We start from the raw sequence: 26,565 nt of genomic DNA on the forward strand, positions 1-26,565 counted from the left end.
TATGGGCTGGCTTGGACTGGGCCAGGCTGGGATGGTATGGGCTGGACTGGGCCAGGCTGGGATGGTATGGGCTGGACTGGGCCAGGCTGGGATGGTATGGGCTGGGTTGGACCGGGCCAGGCTGGGATGGTATGGGCTGGGTTGGACTGGGCCAGGCTGGGATGGTATAGGCTGGGTTGGACTGGGCCAGGCTGGGATGGTATGGGCTGGCTTGGATCTATGTGACCTGGGCTCGACGGAGGAGTCTTTGCCGTCCCTCATATGAAGAGCAAATGTGGTCCAGTAGAACTAGGGATGAGTAGGCATATGGAGGAAGTAGAGTGTGTAGTGTGCCAACCAAATACTGTAGATAGACCTACACTAGTAGTTATGACTAGCCAGGTCTACACTAGTAGTTATGACTAGCCAGGTCTACAGTAGTAGTTATGACTAGCCAGGTCTACAGTAGTAGTTATGACTAGCCAGGCCTACACTAGTAGTTATGACTAGCCAGGCCTACAGTAGTAGTTATGACTAGCCAGGCCTACAGTAGTAGTTATGACTAGCCAGGTCTACAGTAGTAGTTATGACTAGCCAGACCTACACTAGTAGTTATGACTAGCCAGGTCTACAGTAGTAGTTATGACTAGCCAGGTCTACAGTAGTAGTTATGACTAGACAGGTCTACAGTAGTAGTTATGACTAGCCAGGTCTACAGTAGTAGTTATGACTAGCCAGGTCTACAGTAGTAGTTATGACTAGCCAGGTCTACAGTAGTAGTTATGACTAGCCAGGTCTACAGTAGTAGTTATGACTAGCCAGGTCTACAGTAGTAGTTATCTCTAGCCAGGTCTACAGTAGTAGTTATGACTAGACAGGTCTACAGTGGTAGTTATGACTAGCCAGGCCTACAGTACTAGTTATGACTAGCCAGGTCTACAGTAGTAGTTATAACTAGCCAGGTCTACAGTACTAGTTATGACTAGCCAGGTCTACAGTACTAGTTATGACTAGCCAGGTCTACAGTAGTAGTTATGACTAGCCAGGTCTACAGTACTAGTTATGACTAGACAGGTCTACAGTAGTAGTTATGACTAGCCAGGTCTACAGTAGTAGTTATGACTAGCCAGGTCTACAGGAGTAGTTATGACTAGACAGGTGTACAGTAGTAGTTATGACTAGCCAGGCCTACAGTAGTAGTTATGACTAGCCAGGTCTACAGTAGTAGTTATGACTAGACAGGTCTACAGTAGTAGTTATGGTTTAAATATTTCTGTATTAATTTGCATGAGATCAAAGGTCCCCGGTAATCATCATCTGGATCCCTCTTCATTTGAAAATGTCTGTGTGTGATTTAGACACACACACACACGCAAACACACACACAGACGGGGCTCTTTTAAGTGGATCATTGATATTGCTGTAGCTGGAGGTGTGTTGGGGGGAGAGCAGGAGTGCTGCAACTCACACACACGCCGCACCACGTTGCCATGGGACTGCTGGGAGTCTGGGGCTCAGGTGAGAGGGTGAAACTAGCTGGAAAATGATTGTGGTACTGAACCAGTTTACTGGACTGCCTTTTGTTCATGTATTCTCTCTCTCTCTCTCTCTGTCTCTGTCTCTATCTATCTATCTCTCTCTATCTCTCTCTCTCTCTATCTCTCTCTATCTCTCTCTATCTATCTCTCTCTATCTATCTACACATAACTCACCTCTGTTTGGGAGGACATACGAGGACATTTGGCCTCGATTCTCGAAAACCAAATCTAGAACGAGACAATCTCCCAGTTCCATGAATCCACACATCGCTCCTGCTGTCCCTCTCTTTCATTAATCTGTTTGTCTCTTCTACTTGTTGAGCAGCAAAGCGTTCCACTAACAAGAACTCTGCTTTAATTTCCCTAGCCCTGTAATTACGGATCTCATTTTGCCTGATAATTGCACTGGGCCAATGACATGTATATTTACTGCTCGGTGTGTGTGTGTGTGTATGTGTTACAGGGGGTTGAGGTGTGTGTGGTGGGGGGGTGTAACGGCGGTCAGAGAGAAGACACACGGACCGTGGCTTTCATCATCATGCTCATCTCAGAACGCTATACATCAAAGTCTGCCGCTGTCCTCAGCTGGGACCATGAATACATGCATGAGTGTGTGTGTGTTTGTGCGTGTCGTGCATGTGTGTGTCTGCATTTTCAGGTGTGTGTGTACTGTACAACACATTCATGTTTGTTTCGTGTATGTGTGTCAGCGTTTGCGACACAGCACAACTCTGCAGGGAAAATAGTTTGGTGCTCGCTCTCTCTCTAAACGGCGTGTCCACTGAAGCATTTGGCCTGTAGTGTGTGTATGAGAGAGATGTTACTCATCCAAGCAGCAGCAGCACTAGGAAGTAGAGTGATATTAGAGTAAGCCATTCCTTTGTTAGTTTAAATAGGTGCATGTATCATCATTTTCTGGGTTCTGTGATCGATATGTCAGGAATAGGGACAGCTGCCCAGAGGTATTTTAACAGCGAAACAGCTATTTATTATGGATCCCCATTAGTAGCAGCCAAGGCAGCAGCTACTCTTCCCTTCATAATGTCATTAAGGCAGTTATACAATTTCAAAAACATTAATACATTCCTAACAGAATTCGCAACACACTGAGTGTGTGTCCTCAGGCCCATACTCCACTACCACATATCTACAACACACTGAGTGTGTGTCCTCAGGCCCCAACTCCACTACCACATATCTACAACACACTAAGTGTGTGCCCTCAGGCCCCTACTCCACTACCACATATCTACAACACACTAAGTGTGTGCCCTCAGGCCCCTACTCCACTACCACATATCTACAACACACTAAGTGTGTGCCCTCAGGCCCCTACTCCACTACCACATAATGCATGTGTGTGTATAGTGCGTATGTTATCATGTGTGCCTATGTTTGTTGCTTCACAGTCCCGCTGTTCCATAATGTGTATTTTTATCTGATTCTACTGCTTCTATCAGTTACTTGATGTGGAATAGAGTTCCATGTAGCCATGGCTCTATGTAGTACTGTGCACCTCCCATAGTCTATTTTGGACTTGGGGACTGTGAAGAGACCTCTGGTGGCATGTATTATAGGGTATGCATGGTGTGTTAGAGCTGTGTGCAAGTTGTTTAAACAGACAGGTTAAACAGGTGCTTTCAACATGTCAATACCTCTCACAAAAATAAGCATGGATGAAGTCAATCTCTCCTCCACTTAAGCCAGGAGAGATTGACATGACATATTAATGTTAGCTCTCAGTGTGCATCCAAGGGCCAGCCGTGCAGCCCTGTTCTGAGCCAATTGCAAGTTTCCAAAGTGCCTCTTTGTGGCATCTGACCACACGACTGAACAGTAGTCCAGGTGTGACAACTAGGGCCTGTAGGACCTGCCTTGTTGATAGTGTTGTTAAGAACGTAGAGTAACACCTTATTATGGACAGATTTGTCCCCATCTTAGCACCTGTTGTATCAATGTTTTGACCATGACAGGGTTACTCCAAGCAGTTTAGTCACCTCAACTTGCTCAATTTCCACATGATTTATTACATGATTTAGTTGAGGTTTAGGGTTTAGTGAATGATTTGTCCCAAATACAATGCTTTTGTTTTTGAAATATTTAGGACTAACTTATTCCTTGCCACCCATTCTAAAACTAACTGCAGCTCTTTGTTAAGTGTTGCAGTCATTTCAGTCGCTGTAGTAGCAGACGTGTATAGTGTTGAGTCATCCGCATACATAGACACACTGGCTTTACTCAAAGCCAGTGGCACGTTGTTAGTAAAGATTGAAAAAAGTAAGGGGCCTAGACAGCTGCCCTGGGGAATTCCTGATTCTACCTGGATTATGTTTGAGAGGCTTCCATTAAAGAACACACTCTGTGTTCTGTTAGACAGGTAACTCTTTATCCACAATATAGCAGGGGGTGTAAAGCCATAACACACATGTTTCTCCAGCAGCAGATAATTATCGATAATGTTAAAACAGCCCCACAATCTTTTTATCATCAATTTATCTCAGCCATTCATCAGTTCTTTGTGTAAGTGCTGTGCTTGTTGAATAGCCTTCCCTATATAGAAAATATCTCTCACATACATTATTAAGCATTTCACACATGTTATCCAGATACTGAGTGTTAGCACTTGGTGGTCTATAGCAGCTTCCCACCAGAATGGGCTTTAGGTGAGGCAGATTAACCTGTAGCCATATTACTTCAACTGTATTTCACATGAGATCCTCTCTAATCTTTACAGGAATGTGGTACTGAATATTAACAGCAACACCTCCACCACTGGCATTTCTGTCTTTTCTGTAAATGTTTTAACCGTGTATTGCTACCACTGTATCATCAAAGGTATTGTCTAAGTGAGTTTCAGAGATAGTCAGAATATGAATCATCTGTTACGAGCAAGTTATTCATTTCATGAACCTTGTTTCTAACGTGGGTTATTTTGAGCACTTTTCTGGGATGCTTGCTTGTTTTCATTGCTTTACTGGGAGCTTAGCATAAGTAGATATTCTCATGTTATTTATGTTAGTGGCGGGTGAGCTGCACACATTGGACTTCCTACTAGGGCACACCGCCTCAGTGCTAACATTATAAATCTGGTTCATAGACACGTTATTGCTGCATACAATAGCTGTAGGATCAGCAGAGGCATTCAGGGCAGTTAGAAGTACATAAATTAGGTTACTTAGATTATGTCTACCAATGCCCCTGCTATAATGTACATTTGCTAAAGCATTATGATGACTCAGCGACACAATGGTAGGGATTAACTGAGCTGGGCTTGGGTCATTGATAAGTCATTGTCTCAACGCATCCTTATAATGCTGTGAAAGGATCCAGGAACCCAAATGATCCCATCCTCCTTATAGAACATGTTTTGTTTCCAAAAGGTATTGAAATTGTCAACAAAAGTTACACCCATTGAGCTGCAGTAATCACATAGCCAGTTGTGAAGAGAAAGAATCCTGCTAAAGCGTTCAATGCCACAATTCAGAGAGGGCACAAGGCCAGATATGAGGGTTGTTTTGTTAGTGTCTAGCAGAGAGTCAATCAGCTCTTTAAAATCCAGTTTCAACTGTTCAGCGCTGCCCTTCATAATGTCATTAAAACCCACATGGACTACGATAGAATCGATTTAAACAGTTCACTCCCTCTTTTTGACTGAACATCCTTTTGGGGGCTGTGTGTGCCAGTGGGCCGTACAGCCAAAGCTGCTCAAGTGCTGTTACACATTTATTTGGTCACTAGGCCATTTATAGGCTTCCTTTTCTCTCATGCAAACACACATTACAGATATTATTTTGACATTCAAGTTTCAAGTTTTATTGTCACGTGCACAAGTACAGTGAAAAGCCTTTCTTGCGAGTTCCTTCCCAACAATGCAGTAATCAATATCAGTAGTACTATAAAGTAAACCAAAAACACACACGAGAAACAGTTCCAGGGTCAGTAGCTATATACAGGGACAGTTCCAGGGTCAGTAGCTATATACAGGGTCAGTTCCAGGGTCAGTAGCTATATACAGGGTCAGTTCCAGGGTCAGTAGCTATATACAGGGTCAGTAGCTATATACAGGGTCAGTTCCAGGGTCAGTAGCTATATACAGGGTCAGTAGCTATATACAGGGTCAGTTCCAGGGTCAGTAGCTATATACAGGGTCAGTAGCTATATACAGGGACAGTTCCAGGGTCAGTAGCTATATACAGGGTCAGTTCCAGGGTCAGTAGCTATATACAGGGACAGTTCCAGGGTCAGTAGCTACAGTTGAAGTCGGAAGTTTACATACACTTAGGTTGGAGTCATTAAAACTTGTTTTTCAACCACTCCACAAATTTCTTTTTAACAAACTATAGTTTTGGCAAGTTGGTTAGGACATCTACTTTGTGCATGACACAAAGTAGATGTGCATGACACAACAATTGTTTACAGACAGATTATTTCACTTATAATTCACTGTATCACAATTCTAGTGGGTCAGAAGTTTACATACACTAAGTTGACTGTGCCTTTAAACAGCTTGGAAAATTCCAGAAAATTATGTTATGGCTTTAGAAGCTTCTGATTGACTCAAATGATGTCAATTAGCCTATCAGAGGTGTACCAGTGGATGTATTTCAAGGCCAACCTTCAAACTCAGTGCATCTTTGCTTGACATCATAGGAAAATCAAAAGAAATCAGCCAAGTCCTCAGAAATAAATTGTAGACCTCCACAAGTCTGGTTCATCCTTGGGAGCAATTTCCAAATGCCTGAAGGTACCACGTTCATCTGTACAAACAATAGTATGCAAGTATAAACACCATGGGACCACGCAGCCGTCATACCGCTCAGGAAGGAGACACGTTTTGTCTCCTAGAGATGAACGTACTTTGGTGCGAAAAGTGCAAATCAATCCCAGAACAACAGCAAAGGACCTTGTGAAGATGCTGGAGGAAACAGGTACAAAAGTATCTATATCCACAGTAAAACGAGTCCTATATCGACATAACCTGAAAGGCCGCTCAGCAAGGAAGAAGCCACTGCTCCAAAACCGCCATAAAAAAGCCAGACTACGGTTTGCAACTGCACATGGGGACAAAGATCGTACTTTTTGGAGAAATGTCCTCTGGTCTGATGAAACAAAAATAGAACTGTTTGGCCATAATGACCATCGTTATGTTTGGAGGAAAAAGGGGGAGGCTTGCAAGCCGAAGAACACCATCCCAATCGTGAAGCACGGGGGTGGCAGTATCCTGTTGTGGGGGTGCTTTGCTGCAGGAGGGACTGTTTCACTTCACAAAATAGATGGCATCATGAGGAGGGATAATTATGTGGATATATTGAAGCAACATCTCAAGACATCAGTCAGGAAGTTAAAGCTTGGTCGCAAATGGGTCTTCCAAATGGACAATGACCCCAAGCATACTTCCAAAGTTGTGGCAAAATGGCTTAAGGACAACAAAGTCAAGTTATTGGAGTGACCATCACAAAGCCCTGACCTCAATCCCATAGAAAATGTGCGGGCAGAACTGAAAAGCGTGTGCGAGCAAGGAGGCCTACAAACCTGATTCAGTTACACCAGCTCTGTCAGGAGGAATGGGCCAAAATTCACCCAACTTATTGTGGGAAGCTTGTGGAAGGCTACCCGAAACGTTTGACCCAAGTTAAACAATATAAAGGCAATGCTACCAAATACCAATTGAGTGTATGTAAACTTCTGACCCACTGGGAATGTGATGAAAGAAATAAAAGCTGAAATAAATCATTCTCTCTACTATTATTCTGACATTTCACATTCTTAAAATAAAGTGGTGATCCTAACTGAACTAAGACAGGAAAATTTTACTGGGATTGAATGTCAGGAATTGTGAATAACTGAGTTTAAATGTATTTGGCTAAGGTGTATGTAAAATTCCGACTTCAACTGTATATACAGGGACAGTTCCAGGGTCAGTAGCTATATGCAGGGACAGTTCCAGGGTCAGTAGCTATATTCAGGGACAGTTCCAGGGTCAGTAGCTATATGCAGGGTCAGTTCCAGGGTCAGTAGCTATATGCAGGGTCAGTTCCAGGGTCAGTAGCTATATGCATGGTCAGTTCCAGGGTCAGTAGCTATATGCAGGGTCAGTTCCAGGGTCAGTAGCTATATGCAGGGTCAGTTCCAGGGTCAGTAGCTATATGCAGGGTCAGTTCCAGGGTCAGTAGCTATATACAGGGTCAGTTCCAGGGTCAGTAGCTATATACAGGGTCAGTGCCAATACCATATTTACAATGTGCAGGGATACTGGAGTGATAGAGGTAGATATGTATAGGGGTAAGGTGATTAGGATATATGATAAACAGAGTAGCACCAGTGTATATGATGATTGTTAGGAAGTGTGTATAAAGTCAGTATGAATGTGTGTGAGCAAATTAAGTGTGTGCGTGTTGGTATGTGAGTGAGTTTGTAGAGTCCTGTGCAGAGTCAGAAAGTCTGTGTAGCCATTTAGCAGTCTTATGGCTTGGGGATTGAAGCTGTTGGTGTCAGACTTGATGCTTTGTTCCCGCTTGCCATGCGGAAGCAGAGAGAACAGTCTATGGCCTAGATGGCCGGAGTCTTTAACAATTTTCCAGGCCTTCCTTTCACACCATCTGGTATAGAGGTCCTGGATGGCAGGGACCATTTTAAGTCCTTAGTGATTTGGAAACCAAGGAACTTAAAGCTCTCGACCCGCTCCACTACAGCCCTGTGAATATGCCTACCGTGGATGGGGCCATGCTCACCCCCCCCCCCCCCCCCCTGTAGTCCACAATCAGCTCCTCGTCCTTACTGACGTTGAGGGAGAGGTTGTTGTCCTGGTAACACAATGCCAGGTCACTGACCTCCTCCCTGTAGGCTGTTTCATCGTCGCCAGTGATCAGCCCTACCACCATTGTGTTGTCAGCAAACTTGATTATAGTGTTGGAGTCGGACTAAGCACACACCCCTGTGGGGTCCCCATGTTGAAGGTCAGTTTGGCAGAGGTGATGTTGCCTACCCTCACCACCTGGGGTCGGCCCGTCAGGGAGTCCAGGGTCCAGTTGCAGAGGGAGGTGTTCGGGTCCCGAGCTTGGAGGGGACTATGGTGTTGAACTCTGAGCTGTAGGCAATGAATAGCGATCTCACATAGGTATTCCTCTTATCTAGGTTGGTGAGGGCAGTGTGCAGTGCAATTGAGATTGTGTCATATATGGATCTGTTTGGGGCAGTATGCAAATTGAAGTGGGTCTAGGGTGTCTGGGATGATGGAGTTGATATGGGCCATAACCGTCCTTTCAAAGTACTTCCTGATTACAGATGTGAGTGCTATAGGGCTGTAGTCATTGTGGCAGGCAGCCTTAGAGTACTTGAGAACAGGAATGATGGTGGTTAGTATGAGATGTGACGATTACAGACTGGGGCAAGGAGAGGTTGAGAATGACTGTGAATATGCCTGCCAGCTGTTCTGAGGATGCTCTGAGAACATGCCCTGGAATACCGTCTGGCCCCGCAGCCTTGTGAGTGTTGACCTGATTTAAAGACCATACTCACATCGGCCTTGGAGAGCGAGACCACACAGTCCTCTGTGCTGGCGGGGGCCCTCATGCATGGCTCGCTGTTGTTTTTGTCGACGCGTGCATAAAATCCATTGAGTTGATCTGGTAGAGGCATCGTTGGGTAGATCACGTCTGGGTCTTCCTTTGTAATCCGTAATGGACTGTAGCCCCCACCACATGCAGAGGGCATCAGAGCTTGTATAATAGGATTCCAGCTTGTTCCTACAGTATATTGTCCTTTTGATTGTTTGATGGCTCTGCAGATGTCGTAGCAGGACTTCTTGTACTTGTTTGTGTCCTCAGCCATAGCCTCAGGGTGGGCTGCGATAGCCCTGTGTGCAGTAGCCCTATCTTTAAACTTAGCGCCAACCTCTGTGTTAATCCAGGGCTTTTGATTGGGGAAGCAGAGAACCTTCACTGTGGGGACAACGTCCACAATGCATTTCCTAATGAAGCCGGTAGTGGAGGTGATTAGCTCGTCGATGCTATCGGCTGAGTCCTGGAACATATTCCAGTCAGCGCTAGCAAAGCAGTCATGTAGCATAGCCTCCGATTTGGAGGACCATTTCTCTACGGAGCGCGTCACACGGCAACTTCCTGTCAACAGATAGATTCCCTCTCCTCTCTCCAATTCCCTTTTCACCCTGTTTTCTCCATAAAGACTTTTGGCACACTAGAAAGCATAGAGAACAGGATGGAGCGTCATTGTGTGAAAAATCATATCGTAATAAATTCTCATAGATGGGTCATTTCCATTTGAATTTCAATTCACATCCTGAATTCATCTGTCCACCACTCTAGAAACCCCACAGTCTTCCATTCCACCCTCTCTATCAACCCTTAGAATGGTGTGTGCAGTCTGGTGTGGATAGGAGAGAGATACGGTGTTGATTGGGTCAGAACTCTCCCTAGAGAGTGATAAAGGGGGAGGGATGAGGGAGGAGCTATGGAGGGGGGAGGGAGGGATGAGGGAGGAGCTATGGAGGGGGAGGGATGAGGGAGGAGCTATGGAGGAGGGAGGAGCTATTGATGGAGGGATGAGGGAGGAGCTATGGATGGAGGGATGAGGGAGGAGCTATGGAGGCGGGAGGGATGAGGGAGGAGCTAGGGAGGGATGGGGAGGGAGGAGCTGTAGAGGGAGGGTGGAACTATGGAGGGATGGGGAGGGAGGAGCTATAGAGGGAGAGGGGAGGGAGGAGCTATAGAGGGAGAGGGGAGGGAGGAGCTATGGAGGGAGGGGAGAGGGAGAAGCTATGGAGGGAGGGGAGAGGGAGGAGCTATGGAGGGAGGGAGGCCAACATCTACTGGACAACATCTACTGGACCTGGCCTGTGCTCACACACACATTCACATGAAATACACACACACGTTCAGACAGCATGGTGATGAAGGCGCAACAGCGCCTCTTCAACGTCAGGAGGCTGAAGAAGATGGGCTTGGCCCTTAAGAAAGGAAATGTTCCTCCTTATATTCTGATTCAGTACTGGGATCGTAATAAAACCACATTTTGATTTGTGGCTCTTAGAAATGTTTATTTTGCAACTCACATGTAGGAGTGCTGCTTAAAGCCAGTTAATTTGACCGTTTAAATGTCTTCATTCTGTTGGCTGAAGAGGTTTGGGTTACTGCTCTTTGGCATCAATTCTCCTCTAACACACATCATTTTTGTCTTCTCTCCATCTCCCCCGGTCTCTCCATCCCCCGCGGTCTCTCCATCTCCCCCGGTCTCTCCATCCCCTCCGGTCTCTCCATCTCCCCCGGTCTCTCCATCTCCCCCGGTCTCTCCATCTCCCCGCGGTCTCTCCATCCCCTCCGGTCTCTCCATCTCCCCCGGTCTCTCCATCTCCCCCGGTCTCTCCATCTCCCCCGGTCTCTCCATCCCCTCCGGTCTCTCCGTCTGTCCATCTCCCCCCGGTCTCTCCATCCCCCTCGGTCTCTCCATCCCCAGTCCTCTGTGACTGTCTCTCACTACAATGTTCATTTTGGTAGTTGACTGTCTCACTACAATGTTCATTTTGGTAGTTGGACTGTCTCACTACAATGTTCATTATGGTAGTTGACTGTCTCACACTACAATGTTCATTATGGTGGTTGACTATCTCACTACAATGTTCATTATGGTAGTTGACTGTCTCACTACAATGTTCATTATGGTAGTTGACTGTCTCACTACAATGTTCATTATGGTAGTTGACTGTCTCACTACAATGTTCATTATGGTGGTTGACTGTCTCACAATGTTCATTATGGTAGTTGACTGTCTCACTACAATGTTCATTATGGTGGTTGACTGTCTCACTACAATGTTCATTATGGTGGTTGACTGTCTCACTACAATGTTCATTATGGTAGTTGACTGTCTCACTACAATGTTCATTATGGTGGTTGACTGTCTCACTACAATGTTCATTATGGTAGTTGACTGTCTCACTACAATGTTCATTATGGTGGTTGACTGTCTCACACTACAATGTTCATTATGGTAGTTGACTGTCTCACACTACAATGTTCATTATGGTAGTTGACTGTGGTTGTTGACTGTGGTTGTTCACTGTAATTGTTGACTGTATAGTTGACTAATTGTTTACTGTGGTAGTTGACTGTAATTGTTGCCTGTGGTAGTTGACTGTAATTGTTGCCTGTGGTAGTTGACTGTGGTAGTTTACTGTAATTGTTGACTGTGGTTGTTGACTGTGGTTGTTGACTGTGGTAGTTGACTGTGGTAGTTGACTGTGGTAGTTGACTGTAATTGTTGACTGTAATTGTTGACTGTAATTGTTGACTGTGGTTGTTGACTAATTGTTGACTGTAGTTGTTGACTGTGGTAGTTGACTGTGGTTGTTGACTGTGGTTGTTGACTGTGGTTGTTGACTGTGGTTGTTGACTGTAATTGTTGACTGTAATTGTTGACTGTGGTAGTTGACTGTAATTGTTGTCTGTGGTAGTTGACTGTGGTAGTTGACTGTGGTAGTTGACTGTGGTTGTTGACTGTGGTTGTTGACTGTGATTGTTGACTGTGGTAGTTGACTGCACAGCAGGGTGAAAAATGTCTCAAATTGATTATTTTAGTGTTTGACTAACAAACTGTAACAAACTACCTTTATAATATGATTTTAATAAAGTTTTCATTTGTATTCATGCCTCAAACACATTTTATACTGTGCCATTGCCAAGTAAAATATACTTTAAAATATAGACTTCAGAGGGCATTCATGTAAAATAAATGACTGTTGCAATCTGACAGGAAAATGTTTCGCCTTTCATGGCGAAATCTCCTTTAATGTTTTTATCGGAACGAAGATGACCGGTGCCGCTCACACTTGTGCTCACCCGACCCCCCTCACTGATTCCTGAAGGAGATTATTTTCCTTGACTCCATTGTGCTCGTCCAACAATAGGTGGGGTTCAGGTGCAGCTACCTCTTTTTACTAAGAAGACGGGACAATGTATCGCAGCGTTTAGAAATACCCTCTTTATCAAGGTCGGCCTTTCTCAGCAAAATGTGTTTTAATAACTACAATTCTATGTAGTTCAGGGTTTGGGGTTTCTCCGAATTGTGGTTTTGTATTCTTAACCAGATCTAGGCACAGTGATTGTGAAGAATTGTGGTTTTGTATTCTTAACCAGATCTAGGCACAGTGATTGTGAGGAATTGTGGTTTTGTATTCTTAACCAGATCTAGGCACAGTGATTGTGAAGAATTGTGGTTTTGTATTCTTAACCAGATCTAGGCACAGTGATTGTGAAGAATTTGGATTTTTACATGTGTGTAATTAAATCTCTCATTTCGGTTATATTTCAAGTTATTCATATGTTGATTAGTAATGTTTGTCAAAGTGGATCTCTTCAACAAAATTAAGAAATGGGTTTAGCTTTTAGTGACAGATTAGAAATCACATTGTGAGATCATTTTTTCCCAGCTTCCATTTTATACTTTGTGGTCTAAGTTGTTCAGTTGTGGCCTTGTGTTTCTCCCAGGACCCTCCTATTCTTCCTGTGGGTCAGTTCAGCCAGAAGTTTGTCCACTTCATCACACAGTGGTGAGTCCAATTTTTTTACATTTAACAGATGATCTTATCCACAGCGACTTACAGTTAGTGCAATCATCTTAAAATAGCTAGGTGAGACAACCCTTATCTCTCTCTCTCTCTCTCTCTCTCTCTCTCTCTCTCTCTCTCTCTCTCTCTCTGAACAGAGATAAACCTAAAAACAGAAGCTTAGTACATCAACAGATTCAATATGTTTAAAAATGAAGTTAAACAATTGGATAGAATGCATTTCATTTGCCAAAGACCAGACCTCAACCATGTTCATTTAAAAAAAATCCATCGTCTTTAGTACACTAAATGCAATCGTTCATATGAATTTAGTAGGCTGTATTTTTGAACTTGGTGACTCATGTAGGACATGCATTATCACTGTAGTGCCCTCCACTCTCCTGTCTGATAATGGTGTTGGGTGATAATGGGGCAGCTAGCAGAGACAGGATAACAAGGACAGGCCTTATCCCAGTATACCAGGCTCTCCTGAAGGACAAATTAACTCTCTGATTTGTTTCTTTACTGTAGCAGCACAGCACAATATTTACACTGACCATGTCTCTCATGGTCTGTTGGCCCCCTGTTAGCCAAATGCTCTCACAAATAAACACACACACACACACACACACACAGCAGGGGGAAAGTACCCAATGGACTGACCTACCGGCCAAAAGCAGGACCATAACAGTGTGTACATGTTTCTGCATGTGTATGTCCTTGTACGTGTGTCTACACACCGCCAGCTGTTGTTTACCTATCTCTATGCCTTATTTACTCAAACAGGCCAGGTTTCTGTTTCTCCGTGCCCACCCCAGCCCTGGCACCAGGTTGGCACTGCCACCTCCCAGGCTATTCTTAGAGGTCCCTGTCCTGTCCCTGGTCCCTGCCCGCTGTGATTCATCACACAGTAACTCGGTTAGCTCCAGACGGACCTCTCTAGAACCACACACTAATCCTTCACAGTCCCCTATGTAGGTCGCCCTGACGAATCTCCACTCCTCATTCTCAGGACTGGCAGGAGCCTCACACAGGGTCAATGACTGTTTGGGTACTTAGTGTGTGTGTGAGCTGGCACTGGTGGTTAGAGTGGTGCTGATGAAGATGGTTTTGATCGGCTTTATTGTTCAAATGATAGTAGGCCAGCGCGCACACACACACAACATCAAGGAGATCTCTTGTATAAGGAATATGGACTGGTTGTCCACACAGTTTATTGTTAAATTGTACTAGCCATACCATTTGCACTGCGTGGGGCTCATAGTGTAACAAAAGCACCATTGGGACAATCTGGCAATTAGGCTTGTCAGGTTTGTCAGTAATGTCCTTGGATGCTCATTAGGAACAAATGCTCATTAGGAAATTACTTATAGAAAAATGTAACAAATGAACCAAAAAATGAAATAGTCTTACCTTTGAAAATGTCTCTGTATGCTTAAACAACATTGTGATAAAACTGTGCTGTTTTCTCTGTTCAGCATGAAGAGACTCCCTAAAGAGAGACCTGCTCCCAACAACCTTATGGTGAGTTACCATGTTACAGACTATAGAAACCTCCTAACAACCTTATGGTGAGTTACCATGTTACAGACTATAGAAACCTCCTAACAACCTTATGGTGAGTTACCATGTTACAGACTATAGAAACCTCCTAACAACCTTATGGTGAGTTACCACGTTACAGACTATAGAAACCTCCCAACAACCTTATGGTGAGTTACCACGTTACAGACTATAGAAACCTCCCAACAACCTTATGGTGAGTTACCATGTTACAGACTATAGAAACCTCCCAACAACCTTATGGTGAGTTACCATGTTACAGACTATAGAAACCTCCTAACAACCTTATGGTGAGTTACCATGTTACAGACTATAGAAACCTCCTAACAACCTTATGGTGAGTTACCATGTTACAGACTATAGAAACCTCCTAACAACCTTATGGTGAGTTACCATGTTACAGACTATAGAAACCTCCTAACAACCTTATGGTGAGTTACCATGTTACAGACTATAGAAACCTCCTAACAACCTTATGGTGAGTTACCATGTTACAGACTATAGAAACCTCCTAACAACCTTATGGTGATTTACCATGTTACAGACTATAGAAACCTCCTAACAACCTTATGGTGAGTTACCACGTTACAGACCATAGAAACCTCCCAACAACCTTATGGTGAGTTACCATGTTACAGACTATAGAAACCTCCTAACAACCTTATGGTGAGTTACCATGTTACAGACTACAGAAACCTCCTAACAACCTTATGGTGAGTTACCATGTTACAGACTATAGAAACCTCCTAACAACCTTATGGTGAGTTACCATGTTACAGACTATAGAAACCTCCTAACAACCTTATGGTGAGTTACCACATTACAGACTATAGAAACCTCCTAACAACCTTATGGTGAGTTACCACGTTACAGACTATAGAAACCTCCTAACAACCTTATGGTGAGTTACCATGTTACAGACTATAGAAACCTCCTAACAACCTTATGGTGAGTTACCATGTTACAGACTATAGAAACCTCCTAACAACCTTATGGTGAGTTGCCATGTTACAGACTATAGAAACCTCCTAACAACCTTATGGTGAGTTACCACGTTACAGACTAGAAACCTCCTAACAACCTTATGGTGAGTTACCACGTTACAGACTATAGAAACCTCCTAACAACCTTATGGTGAGTTACCACGTTACAGACTATAGAAACCTCCTAACAACCTTATGGTGAGTTACCACGTTACAGACTATAGAAACCTCCTAACAACCTTATGGTGAGTTACCACGTTACAGACTATAGAAACCTCCTAACAACCTTATGGAGAGTTACCACGTTACAGACTATAGAAACCTCCTAACAACCTTATGGTGAGTTACCATGTTACAGACTATAGAAACCTCCTAACAACCTTATGGTGAGTTACCACGTTACAGACTATAGAAACCTCCTAACAACCTTATGGTGAGTTACCACGTTACAGACTATAGAAACCTCCTAACAACCTTATGGTGAGTTACCACGTTACAGACTATAGAAACCTCCTAACAACTTTATGGTGAGTTACCACGTTACAGACTATAGAAACCTCCTAACAACCTTATGGTGAGTTACCACGTTACAGACTATAGAAACCTCCTAACAACCTTATGGTGAGTTACCACGTTACAGACTATAGAAACCTCCTAACAACCTTATGGTGAGTTACCACGTTACAGACTATAGAAACCTCCTAACAACCTTATGGTGAGTTACCATGTTACAGACTATAGAAACCTCCTAACAACCTTATGGTGAGTTACCACGTTACAGACTATAGAAACCTCCTAACAACCTTATGGTGAGTTACCATGTTACAGACTATAGAAACCTCCTAACAACCTTATGGTGAGTTACCATGTTACAGACTATAGAAACCTCCTAACAACCTTATGGTGAGTTACCATGTTACAGACTATAGAAACCTAACAACCTTATGGTGAGTTACCACGTTACAGACTATAGAAACCTCCCAAGGTTATGGAAGTCAACCAAAACATGACTGTAGGAAGATATCACATAGACATATCTGTCTAGACGTGAGTTCCATGTCCCCTCTACCCCCAATGAGTCTGACTGAGTCTGTCTCACTCCAAGTGTTGGCTTGATGGGTTTCTCTGATCTGGTGTTAGCGCACAAGGCCACAGCAATTTACACCAGCTACCTTTTAAGAACTGTGACAGGGAAGGGAGAGACTGTGGTTCTGTGTGTATAGATTGTGTGTGTGTGTGTGTGTGTGTGTGTGTGTGTGTGTGTGTGTGTGTGTGTGTGTGTGTTCTCACACAAGGAAGAGGCATTGAGGGGAGAGAGAGCTGAAGACTCAGACCCATATCTTTCTCTCTCTGTTTCTCTCTCTCTCCCCCTCCCTCTTTCTCCGTCTCTCTCTACCCTCCCTTTCTCTCTCTCTCCCCCGCCCTCTTTCTCCGTCTCTCTCTACCCTCCCTTTCTCTCTCTCTGTATCTCTCTCTCTCCCCCTCCCTCTTTCTCCGTCTCTCTCTACCCTCCCTTTCTCTCTCTCTGTATCTCTCTCTCTCCCCCTCCCTCTTTCTCCGTCTCTCTCTACCCTCCCTTTCTCTCTCTCTCCCTCTCTTAGAGAATGCATTGATCTCTGCTTAGTTTAGTTCTATCAGTTAGTTAGTTAATAGGACATCCCATAGTCAAACAGACAGTCAGACAGACAGTCAGACAACAACCAAACAGACTGTACATATCCCAGGACACCAGCATCACTAACAGCCACTAATGCTCATACCATAAAACCCCACAGCGTGAATGACGTCAATAAAAGCCATATGAATAATCAGAGGGAGCCGCGTCCCATCCTCATCCACCATCCATGCCAAGCTGATGAGCGAGCCCACGGAGGCATAATCGTAAAGAGACACAATTTGCCGTGTCTTCCACCGGCTCTCCTGGAGGAATAAGGCCGTGAAGATAATAACTATTAGTGAACGACGGCACTTTGTAGTGGGGATTCCAGCTGTGGCAAGCTGCATTAACATACAGATGGAATGTGTATATAGACTGTTAATATGTACACGGTGGTGGTGGGGGGGAGGGGCGCGTGAGACAATCAGACCCTCGCCACAGAGGCACGCGGCCGTGACCTCATCTCGTGCCTCATCACGGAGAACGGAAATGAAGGGCCTGAGGGGAGAGGGACACAAAACAGAGGGAGGAGAGAGAGAGGAAGGGAGGAGAGAGAGAGGAAGGGAGGAGAGAGAGAGGAAGGGAGGAGAGAGAGAGGAAGGGAGGAGAGAGAGAAAGGGAGGAGAGAGAGAGGAAGGGAGGAGAGAGAGAGGAAGGGAGGAGAGAGAGAGGAAGGGAGGAGAGAGAGAGGAAGGGAGGAGAGAGAGAGGAAGGGAGGAGAGAGAGAAAGGGAGGAGAGAGAGAGCGGGAAGAAAGAGAGAGACTTGTTGCCGTTTTCCTGGACACAGATTAATAAAACGAGTCCTGGAATAAAAAGCATTGTAGTAGGGTTTCTCCATTTAAAGTGCTTTTTAGTCTGATCTAGTCTTAATCTGTGTCTGGGAAAGCAGCCTTCATGTTATAACAAGTGGTAATAACGGTTTACACTGACTTTAAGTCCAGGTAACCACAGCTGATCTGTTTCATAGCTAAACTGAGCTAACTGGACAACCCAGAACTACAACTGGGAGACATAACATTTCTGAAAGGGAAAGAACCTGTTAAATTGACGACTCAACAATGTCCCTCTGTTGTCATCAGGTCAACATCAGGGCAGAGGGTCAGTCAACCAGTAGAGTGTGAGCTGAAATCAGAATGTGTGTGTGTGTGTGTGTGTGTGTGTGTGTGTGTGTGTGTGTGTGTGTGTGTGTGTGTGTGTGTGTGATGAAGGTGTGTGAATGTCCCTCTTTGGAAATAATGTGTTCAGGACTTGCATCACAACAGCTGTGTCTGTCAGGAAAGTGCCAGTGTGTTCTCCTTCCACTGATACATCTTTCATTAGGAGGACATTACCTCATGATATCCTATCAAGGGGTTCATAACCCGATGACATACTGGGCCAGACACTGAGGACTTTCCATTGGCTTGCTCCCAGGACATTACCAGGGCTCCACCATGCTCTAGTCTAGTGTCGTCTGACCTGGTAGGAATACTTCTGAAATGCATCGTTCCTTCCTCCCTGCAATGAATGTCTGTCTCTCTGTCTCTCTGTGTGTCTTTCTCTCTCTCTGTCTCTCTGTGTGTCTTTCTCTCTCTCTGTGTGTCTTTCTCTCTCTCTCTGTCTCTCTGTGTGTCTTTCTCTCTCTCTGTCTCTCTGTGTGTCTTTCTCTGTCTCTCTGTGTGTCTTTCTCTCTCTCTGTGTGTCTTTCTCTCTCTCTCTGTCTCTCTGTGTGTCTTTCTCTCTCTCTCTGTCTCTCTGTGTGTCTTTCTCTCTCTCTGTCTCTCTGTGTGTCTTTCTCTCTCTCTGTCTCTCTGTGTGTCTTTCTCTCTCTCTCTCTGTCTCTCTGTGTGTCTTTCTCTCTCTCTCTCTGTCTCTCTGTGTGTCTTTCTCTCTCTCTCTCTGTCTCTCTGTGTGTCTTTCTCTCTCTCTGTCTCTCTGTGTGTCTTTCTCTCTCTCTCTCTCTCTGTCTCTCTGTGTCTTTCTCTCTCTCTCTGTCTCTCTGTGTGTTTTTCTCTGTTTCTCTGTGTGTCTTTCTCTCTCTCTCTCTGTCTCTCTGTGTGTCTTTCTCTGTCTCTCTGTGTGTCTTTCTCTCTCTCTCTCTGTGTGTCTTTCTCTGTCTCTCTGTGTGTCTTTCTCTCTCTGTGTCTCTCTGTGTGTCTTTCTCTCTCTCTCTCTGTGTGTCTTTCTCTGTCTCTCTGTGTGTCTTTCTCTCTCTCTGTCTCTCTGTGTGTCTCTCTCTCTCTCGTTTTTGTTAAGAGCTGTTGTAACGCTGTAAGGGGCCTCTGTACTCACCCTTTCCATTTTGAGGTGTGTGTGTGTCTGATCCCTCCCACCATCCCCTTGTCTCTGATTGTGACTTGATTGACATCTCTTCTTCTCCTCTATTCCCCACCGGAGGGCCCTCATTGTCAACGAGCCTTTTAGCACCTTTGTCCCTAACGCAGCCCCCCCCGGCCCCCTTCAAACCCCCCTACCCAGAGGTGCCAGATGAGCCCCCTGGTCTGTGACAAAAGGGGCCGTGCGTGTGTGTTGTGTGTGTCGAGTCTTAGACAGTCCCCAACTCCATCAAGGACCCCGACTGCCTCCACTTGCCAAAACCCTGCAGAAACCCACATGTAAAAATGACTGTTGAGTGTAGTAATCTGAGTGTGTGTTTGGGGGGGTTGAAAGGTGCGGCAGGGGCTGTTAAGGGTGTAAAGAGGTGGAAGGGTTCAGCACTCCTGTGGTGCCCCAGAAGAGAGGGAGAACTGAGATTTAAAGTCCCATCTTTCACGCAGCATCACCACTGGGACCCGTGTGAGTGACAGGATTTTAAAAGGACTCCAATCTCCTCCAGTTGTTTACACATTAGCAAGATGGAACGTTTTCTCAGCGTCTCAGACATTTCTGTGTCGACACTTTAACACCGGGGCCGTTCTTATCACATTTGACCCCTAGGGCCTCACACTGAACATAGTAAGGCTTCTTACTCAGGAAGACTACACAAAGTGAAATAGGAGAATTTCTAAAATTCTGGATTTGGGGGAGTGAGCTGTGTTTACCAGTTGAACATAACCATGCAAACATATTTTATATAATGCTAACTTCTTATTCAGGATTATAAGTCATAAAAGCCTAATGGCAGCTGTTTTTACTCTCTCTGTCATAGAATTTACTCTCTCTGTCATAGAACTCATCATACTGCTGCCCAGAGAATGTTCCGGGAGTCTCATTTTCCTCATCAGGACAAGAAAGTCAGTGTTGAATAACTACAAGGGTACAAGTTAGTGTAGCCAGCTCCCTTTCAGCACAGGTTCTAGGTAGGTATGGTATTTAACCATCTCTACGGGTGCCATTTGGCCTATGTAACAAATCACTCTTTTAAGTTGATGTACTGGAGTAACGGATCATCTCATATAGAATCCATCTCTCACACACCTACACACACACACACACACTTAGTGGAAGTACTGGAGTAAAATGTCATCTCAAGGAGCCCTCGTCATATACACACACACCTCCCTTGTCTGCCAGTCAGTTTCCTTGTGGGAGCTGGAGATTAGCATGCAAATCTGCAAAGACCTAGTTACTCTTCTGACCTTTCAACCTTTCTCTGTCTGTCTTCCTCTCTCTCTTTCTCTCCCCACCCCTCTCTCTCACACACACACGGCTTTTCACACACACACTCATCCACTGCGTCGCGTTCCTCCAACAACGTCTAATGAGGTGATGACCAGCCACTTGTTATAATTGCTTCCGACTCCATTTAATTTTCCAAGCTTATTAATCATATGTAGAAGTTACTTAAAATTGCATAAATTAATCTTCGATTAAAAAGCCTATCAAAGAACTCCAAACAATTAAAGAGTAAGGTAGAATTTCCCCTGGGATTTGTGTCAGTTTTATTTGAACGACCCGTTCAGGTGATTATCCCTCTCTGATGCGCTGAGACTGTGATTAATGTAGTGCTACTTTTTAAATCCTCCACGCGCTCGTTGGAAAGGTAAAGCTGTAGCACCTTAAATGACCTAACTAAAGAGTATTTATTCCATTTGACTCTTAATAACGTCCTCCTGGTTTTCGGCTTAATTCTGGTGGCAGGTGTTTTAATTCATGGCGGGTCGCGTGGCCCTGACGTACGTGTGTGTGTGACATTTAGAAAAGCTTTATTGTCCACGCATTGTGAAGATTTGGCTGGCCTTGAAAAAACATGGTGTGCGTGTGTTAATTTTAGCCTGAATATGACACCATCTCAACTGGGATTCCAATAATAACTTTGTCCGAGTTAGTGTGTTTTCTCCATGTCTGTCTTTAAACTGGGTGTGTGTGCGTACGTCTGTGTGTATCTGTCTATGAGGTATTAAAAAGACAGAAGCCAAGTCCCCCCCTTCATTCAGGTCAGATTCCATCAGACGTGGCCAGTCTGTTAGGGTTAGGGTCGAGAGCAGAGGTGAAGAGAGAGCAGGAGCTGGATATTAAAGACATTACTCTGGACCCCATCTCTCCCTCCCTGTACTCCCTCCATCTCCCCCTCTCTCTCTCTCTGTACAGGCACAGCAATGATTGATGAGATGGGTACCCAGAACATTGGGGCATCCAAGAGCGTCCACTCCAGCTCTCTCTCTCACACACACACTGATATGAGAGTAATTAACCTCAGTCTATCTTAGCCCCAGCTGCCCATTAGAAGGACACCAGGATTGATGGGGCTCTCCTAGTCCCTCAGACTCACTGGACACAGGACTGGACCGGCCCTGTCTGGACTGGATCTGAGAGGAACGGACCCGTCAGACTGGACTGCCAGTTATGCGTCTATCTTAGGGGTCTAACTTGGGATATGGTTGCAGAACATTGCCTTTTAAACGTAAAATATCTGACAGGATCCAAACATATTGAAGTAAAGTATTTATACAAACTACACTTACATTACTGTATATAACACCTCAACACCATCAAGTCCTTGTTCCAATGTTACCCTCTGTAATCCAACCTCCATTCATTTTTTATTTGGCTAAATTCATTGTCCCCCACACAAGGTCCCTGGTCTTTATATCCCCTGTTTTTGGCCAGATTGGACTCTTAGTAACACTGTGCTGTGTTTGTTAGTGCCTGTTAGTGAAGGTCCTGTGTCAGGGAAACCAGGGGTGACAAGTCCATTTAAAGAGCGGTGGCTTTGGTCGTTTATCTAATTGTCCCTCTACTCGACACACCAAATAAATGTAGCGGTCAGTCACCGTTGGCCCGTCTCCGTGACAACCCCCACCACTTTCACCCTTGACCCCTGTTTGAACCGGCGGAGGTCATCACCGACACATGGCTCTCCAAATGAGGTTGTATCAGTGCATGGTGCTCTTGTCACTGATGTGTCACACGTCATGTGACGTCTGTCACCATCTCCACAGTGCTAGTTGGACTATATGGTTAGGATTATATGCATTTGGTGTTTGTATGGTTTGAGCATTGGTTGATTGACTATGGGAAGCCTTGTGCTGGAGTCTTGGTGTAGCAGTTATTGTCCTGACTGAATGTGTCTCTCTGGTGACACCATAGTGCCACGCTGACCCTCAACACGGTGGCCCCTCAGAGGTGCGTGATTAGTCCCCTCCTGTACTCCCTGTTCACCCACGAATGTATGGCCTCTCACAACTCCCAACACCATCATTAAGTTTGCAAATGGAATAATGGTGGTAGGCCTGATCAACGATGAGACAGCCTATAGGGAGGAGGTCAGACACCTGGCAGTGTGGTGCCTGGACAACAACCTCTCCCTCAACGTCAGCAAGACAAAGGAGCTGATTGTGGACTACAGGAAATGGAGGGCCGAGCACGCCCCCATCCACATCGATGGGGCTGCAGGGGTGCAGGTTGAGAGCTGCAAGTTCCTCGGCGTCCACATCGCTAAGGATCATGGTCCACACACACCAACAGTCGTGAAGAGGGCACAACAACGCCTCTTCCCCCTCAGGAGGCTGAAAAGATTTGGTATGGGCCCTCAGATCCTCAAAAAGTTATTCAGCTGCACCATTGAGAGCATCTTGACTGGCTGCATCACCGCTTGCTATGGCATCTGCTTGGCATCCGACCGCAAGGCACTACGGAGGGTAGTGAGTACGGCCCAGTACATCACTGCGATCGAGCTCCCTGCCATCCAGGACCTCCAAACCCGGCGGTGTCAGAGGAAGGCCCTAAAAATTGTCAAAGACTCTAGCCACTCTTTGTTATTAAGTATGTATACTGAACAAAATATAAACCAACAATTTCATTGATTTTACTGAGTTACAGTTCATATGAGGAAATCAGTCAATTGAAATAAATTAATTAGGCCCAAATCTATGTATTTCACATGACTGGGAATACAGGTATGCATCTGTTAGTGACAGATACCTTAAAAAAGTTAGGGGCGTGGATCAGAAAACCAGTCAGTATCTGGTGTGACCACCATTTGCCTCATGCAGCCCGACACAGCTCCTTCGCATAGAGTTGATCAGGCTGTTGATTGTGGCCTGTGGAATGATGTCCCACTCCTCTTCAATGGCTGTGCGAAGTTTCTGGATATTGGCAGGAACTGGAACACACTGTTGTACACATCAATCCATCCCAAACATGCTAAATGGGTGACATGTCTGGTGAGCATGCAGGCCATGGAAGAACTGGGACATTTTCAGCTTCCAGGAATTGTGTACAGATCCTTGTGACATGGAGTCATGCATTATCATGCTGAAACATGAGGTGATGGCAGCAGATGAATGGCACGACAATGGGCATCAGGATTTCATCACGGTATCTCTGTGCATTCAAATTGTTAGCGATAAAATGCAATTGTGTTCGTTGTCTGTAGTTTGTGCCTGCCCATACCATAACCCCACCGTCATCATGGGGCACTCTGTTCACAACGTTGACATCAGCAAACCACTCACCGACACGACGCCATAAACGTAGTCTGCGGTTGAGGCCGGTAGGACGTACTGCCGAATTCTCAAAAACGATTTTGGAGGCTGCTTATGGTAGAGAAATGAACATTCAATTCTCTGGGAACAGCTCTGGTGGACGGTCCCACTCGTCTATTCTGACTGTCCTTGAAAATAATTGAAACAAAAATCCTAAAGGAGATCGGAACTGATCTCCTTTCTAAGAGGGAAAAAAATGGATTATTTTTAGTTCAGTGTGTTTTTATTGACCAATGTGGTAATTTTTCCAGATGTTCTGAGAGATTGGCTGTTCCATTGGTCGTGGCCTATGTACAGTATACTCTAATCACTGGATCCATACCTGAGACACTATTAATCTCTCTCCATTTCTCTACCTTCTCTGTCCGCAGGACCATGCCTTCATCCTGCTTTACGACGATGGCAATGCGGAGGTGGTGTCCATGTGGGTGTGTCGCTGCCTAGAGGAGAGGAGAGCCCAGGCTCAGGGACAGATGTGACCCCGTAAACACAGGAGACCACAGAGAAGTTAGCGGTCAAAGGTATCATGTAGGGCCAGGAAAGTACCAGTATCTCTATACTCGTTAATATCGTGGCAAAGAAACAAAACACGAAGCGCTTTTAACTTCGTTAGGAAAACTGCCCTAATGTTGGAAACAAAACATCATTATGATGTCACCCAGAGTCACATTTATTTATTTTCTATCTATAGCTCACAATATTTTACATACAGCAGGTGTTTAAAGGACTAAAGCGTTTTGTCTGCTTTGTGTTTTCATTTTTGCCATAGAAACAATATTGCGATACTGGTATCGTCCTGGCCCTAATATCATGCCCCAATCTCTCTGGACTTTGACCATTCGTGAACCCCAGGAGTGGACAGTAAATATCAAAGACACGGATTCTAAAACGTATTGATGACGTCCATGGTGTAAAGAGGGCGTCTGTACGTCCAACTTCAGTAAGCCAAGAGGATACTGTATCTTTTCAACTGAACGTTCATTGCAAGTGGAACTTTGTTATCTGGGCCCTTAGCAGGTTGACTGATGTCTTGATGGTTTATCCTGGACTCTTACACTCCAAACCTGGCTCTGTGTTGACGCTGCTTCATCAATCAATTTACAATTGAGTGGGACTTATTCCATGACTGTTTGCCTACTTAGTTATTTCTAACTCAGAGAGACTTTAGACAGAATGTCAGAGTAAGTGATCAACGATGAGATGGGACTTGAAAACCCAAATGGCTTTACAATAACAAAGAAGTGCTATTTTCCAGGATGACCTGTTACGCTTTATTGTTGGCAGCTTTCTAGTGAATGTCGAGGTGTGCCGGTGTGTACGGCAGTAACCTGTGTGTGTGCCTAATGTTTTTACAATGACGTTTCTTTGACATTACTTTACCTCATCGAGATACACTATATATACAAAAGTATGTGGACAGCACTTCAAATTAGTGGAATTGGCTATTTCAGCCATACCCATTGCAAACCGGTGTAGAAAATCGAGCACACAGCCATGCAATCTCCATAGACATACATTGGCAATAGAATGGCCTTACAGAAGAGCTCAGTGAATTTCAACATGGCACTGTCATAGGATGCCACCTTTCCAACAAGGCAGTTCGTCAAATTTCTGCCCTGCTAGAGCTGCCCTGGTCAACTGTAAGTGCTGTTATTGTGAAGTGGAAACGTCTAGGAGCAACAACGGCTCAGCAGCAAAGTGGTAGGCAACACAAGTTCACAAAATGGGACCGCCAAGTGCTGAAGCACGTAGTGTAAAAATCGTCTGTCCTCGGTTGCAACACTCCCTGCCGAGTTCCAAACTGCCCCTGGAAGCAACATCAGCACAATAACTGTTTGTCGCGAGCTTCATGAAATTGGTTTCCATGACCAAGCAGCCATACACAAGCGTCGGCTGGTGTAGTGTAAAGCTTGCCGACATTGGACTCTGGAGCAGTGGAAACGCGTTCTCTGGAGTGATGAATCACAGTTCACCATCTGGCAGTCCGACAGACAAATCTGGGTTTGGCGGATGCCAGGAGGACGCTACCTGCCCCAATGCATAGTGTCAACTGTAAAGTTTGGTGGAGGAATAATGGTATGGGGCTGTTTTTCATGGTTCGGGCTATGCCCCTTAGTTCCAGTGAAGGGAAATCTTAACGCTACAGAATACAATGACATTCTATACAATTCTGTACTTCCAACTTTGTGGCAAAAGTTTGGGGAAGGCCCTTTCCTGTTTCAACATGACAATGTCCCGTGCACAAAGCGAGGTCCATACAGAAAGGGTTTGTCGAGATTGGTGTGGAAGAACTTGACTAGCCTGCACAAAGCCCTGACCTCAACCTCATCGAACACCTTTGGGATAAATTGGAACGCCGACTGCGAGCCAGGCCTAAAT

The 26,565-nt window shown here is 44.9% G+C and overlaps 1 protein-coding gene across 1 annotated transcript in view; it reads left to right on the top strand.

Annotated features, from left to right (window-relative positions):
• The window catches only part of LOC115166795 (dual specificity mitogen-activated protein kinase kinase 5), a 90,968-nt gene extending 65,374 nt beyond the window's left edge, over positions 1 to 25,594 (top strand). The window contains exons 20-22 of the mRNA XM_029720601.1: positions 13,019 to 13,080; positions 14,556 to 14,601; positions 24,558 to 25,594. Of these exons, the coding sequence (XP_029576461.1) occupies positions 13,019 to 13,080; positions 14,556 to 14,601; positions 24,558 to 24,665 (216 nt within the window). The 3' untranslated portion in view covers positions 24,666 to 25,594. The remainder of the gene's footprint in view (positions 1 to 13,018; positions 13,081 to 14,555; positions 14,602 to 24,557) is intronic.
• The last annotated feature ends 971 nt before the right edge of the window (positions 25,595 to 26,565 follow it).

This window comes from Salmo trutta, chromosome 29 (genome assembly GCF_901001165.1).
Source record: "Salmo trutta chromosome 29, fSalTru1.1, whole genome shotgun sequence".
Lineage (NCBI taxonomy): Eukaryota > Metazoa > Chordata > Actinopteri > Salmoniformes > Salmonidae > Salmo > Salmo trutta.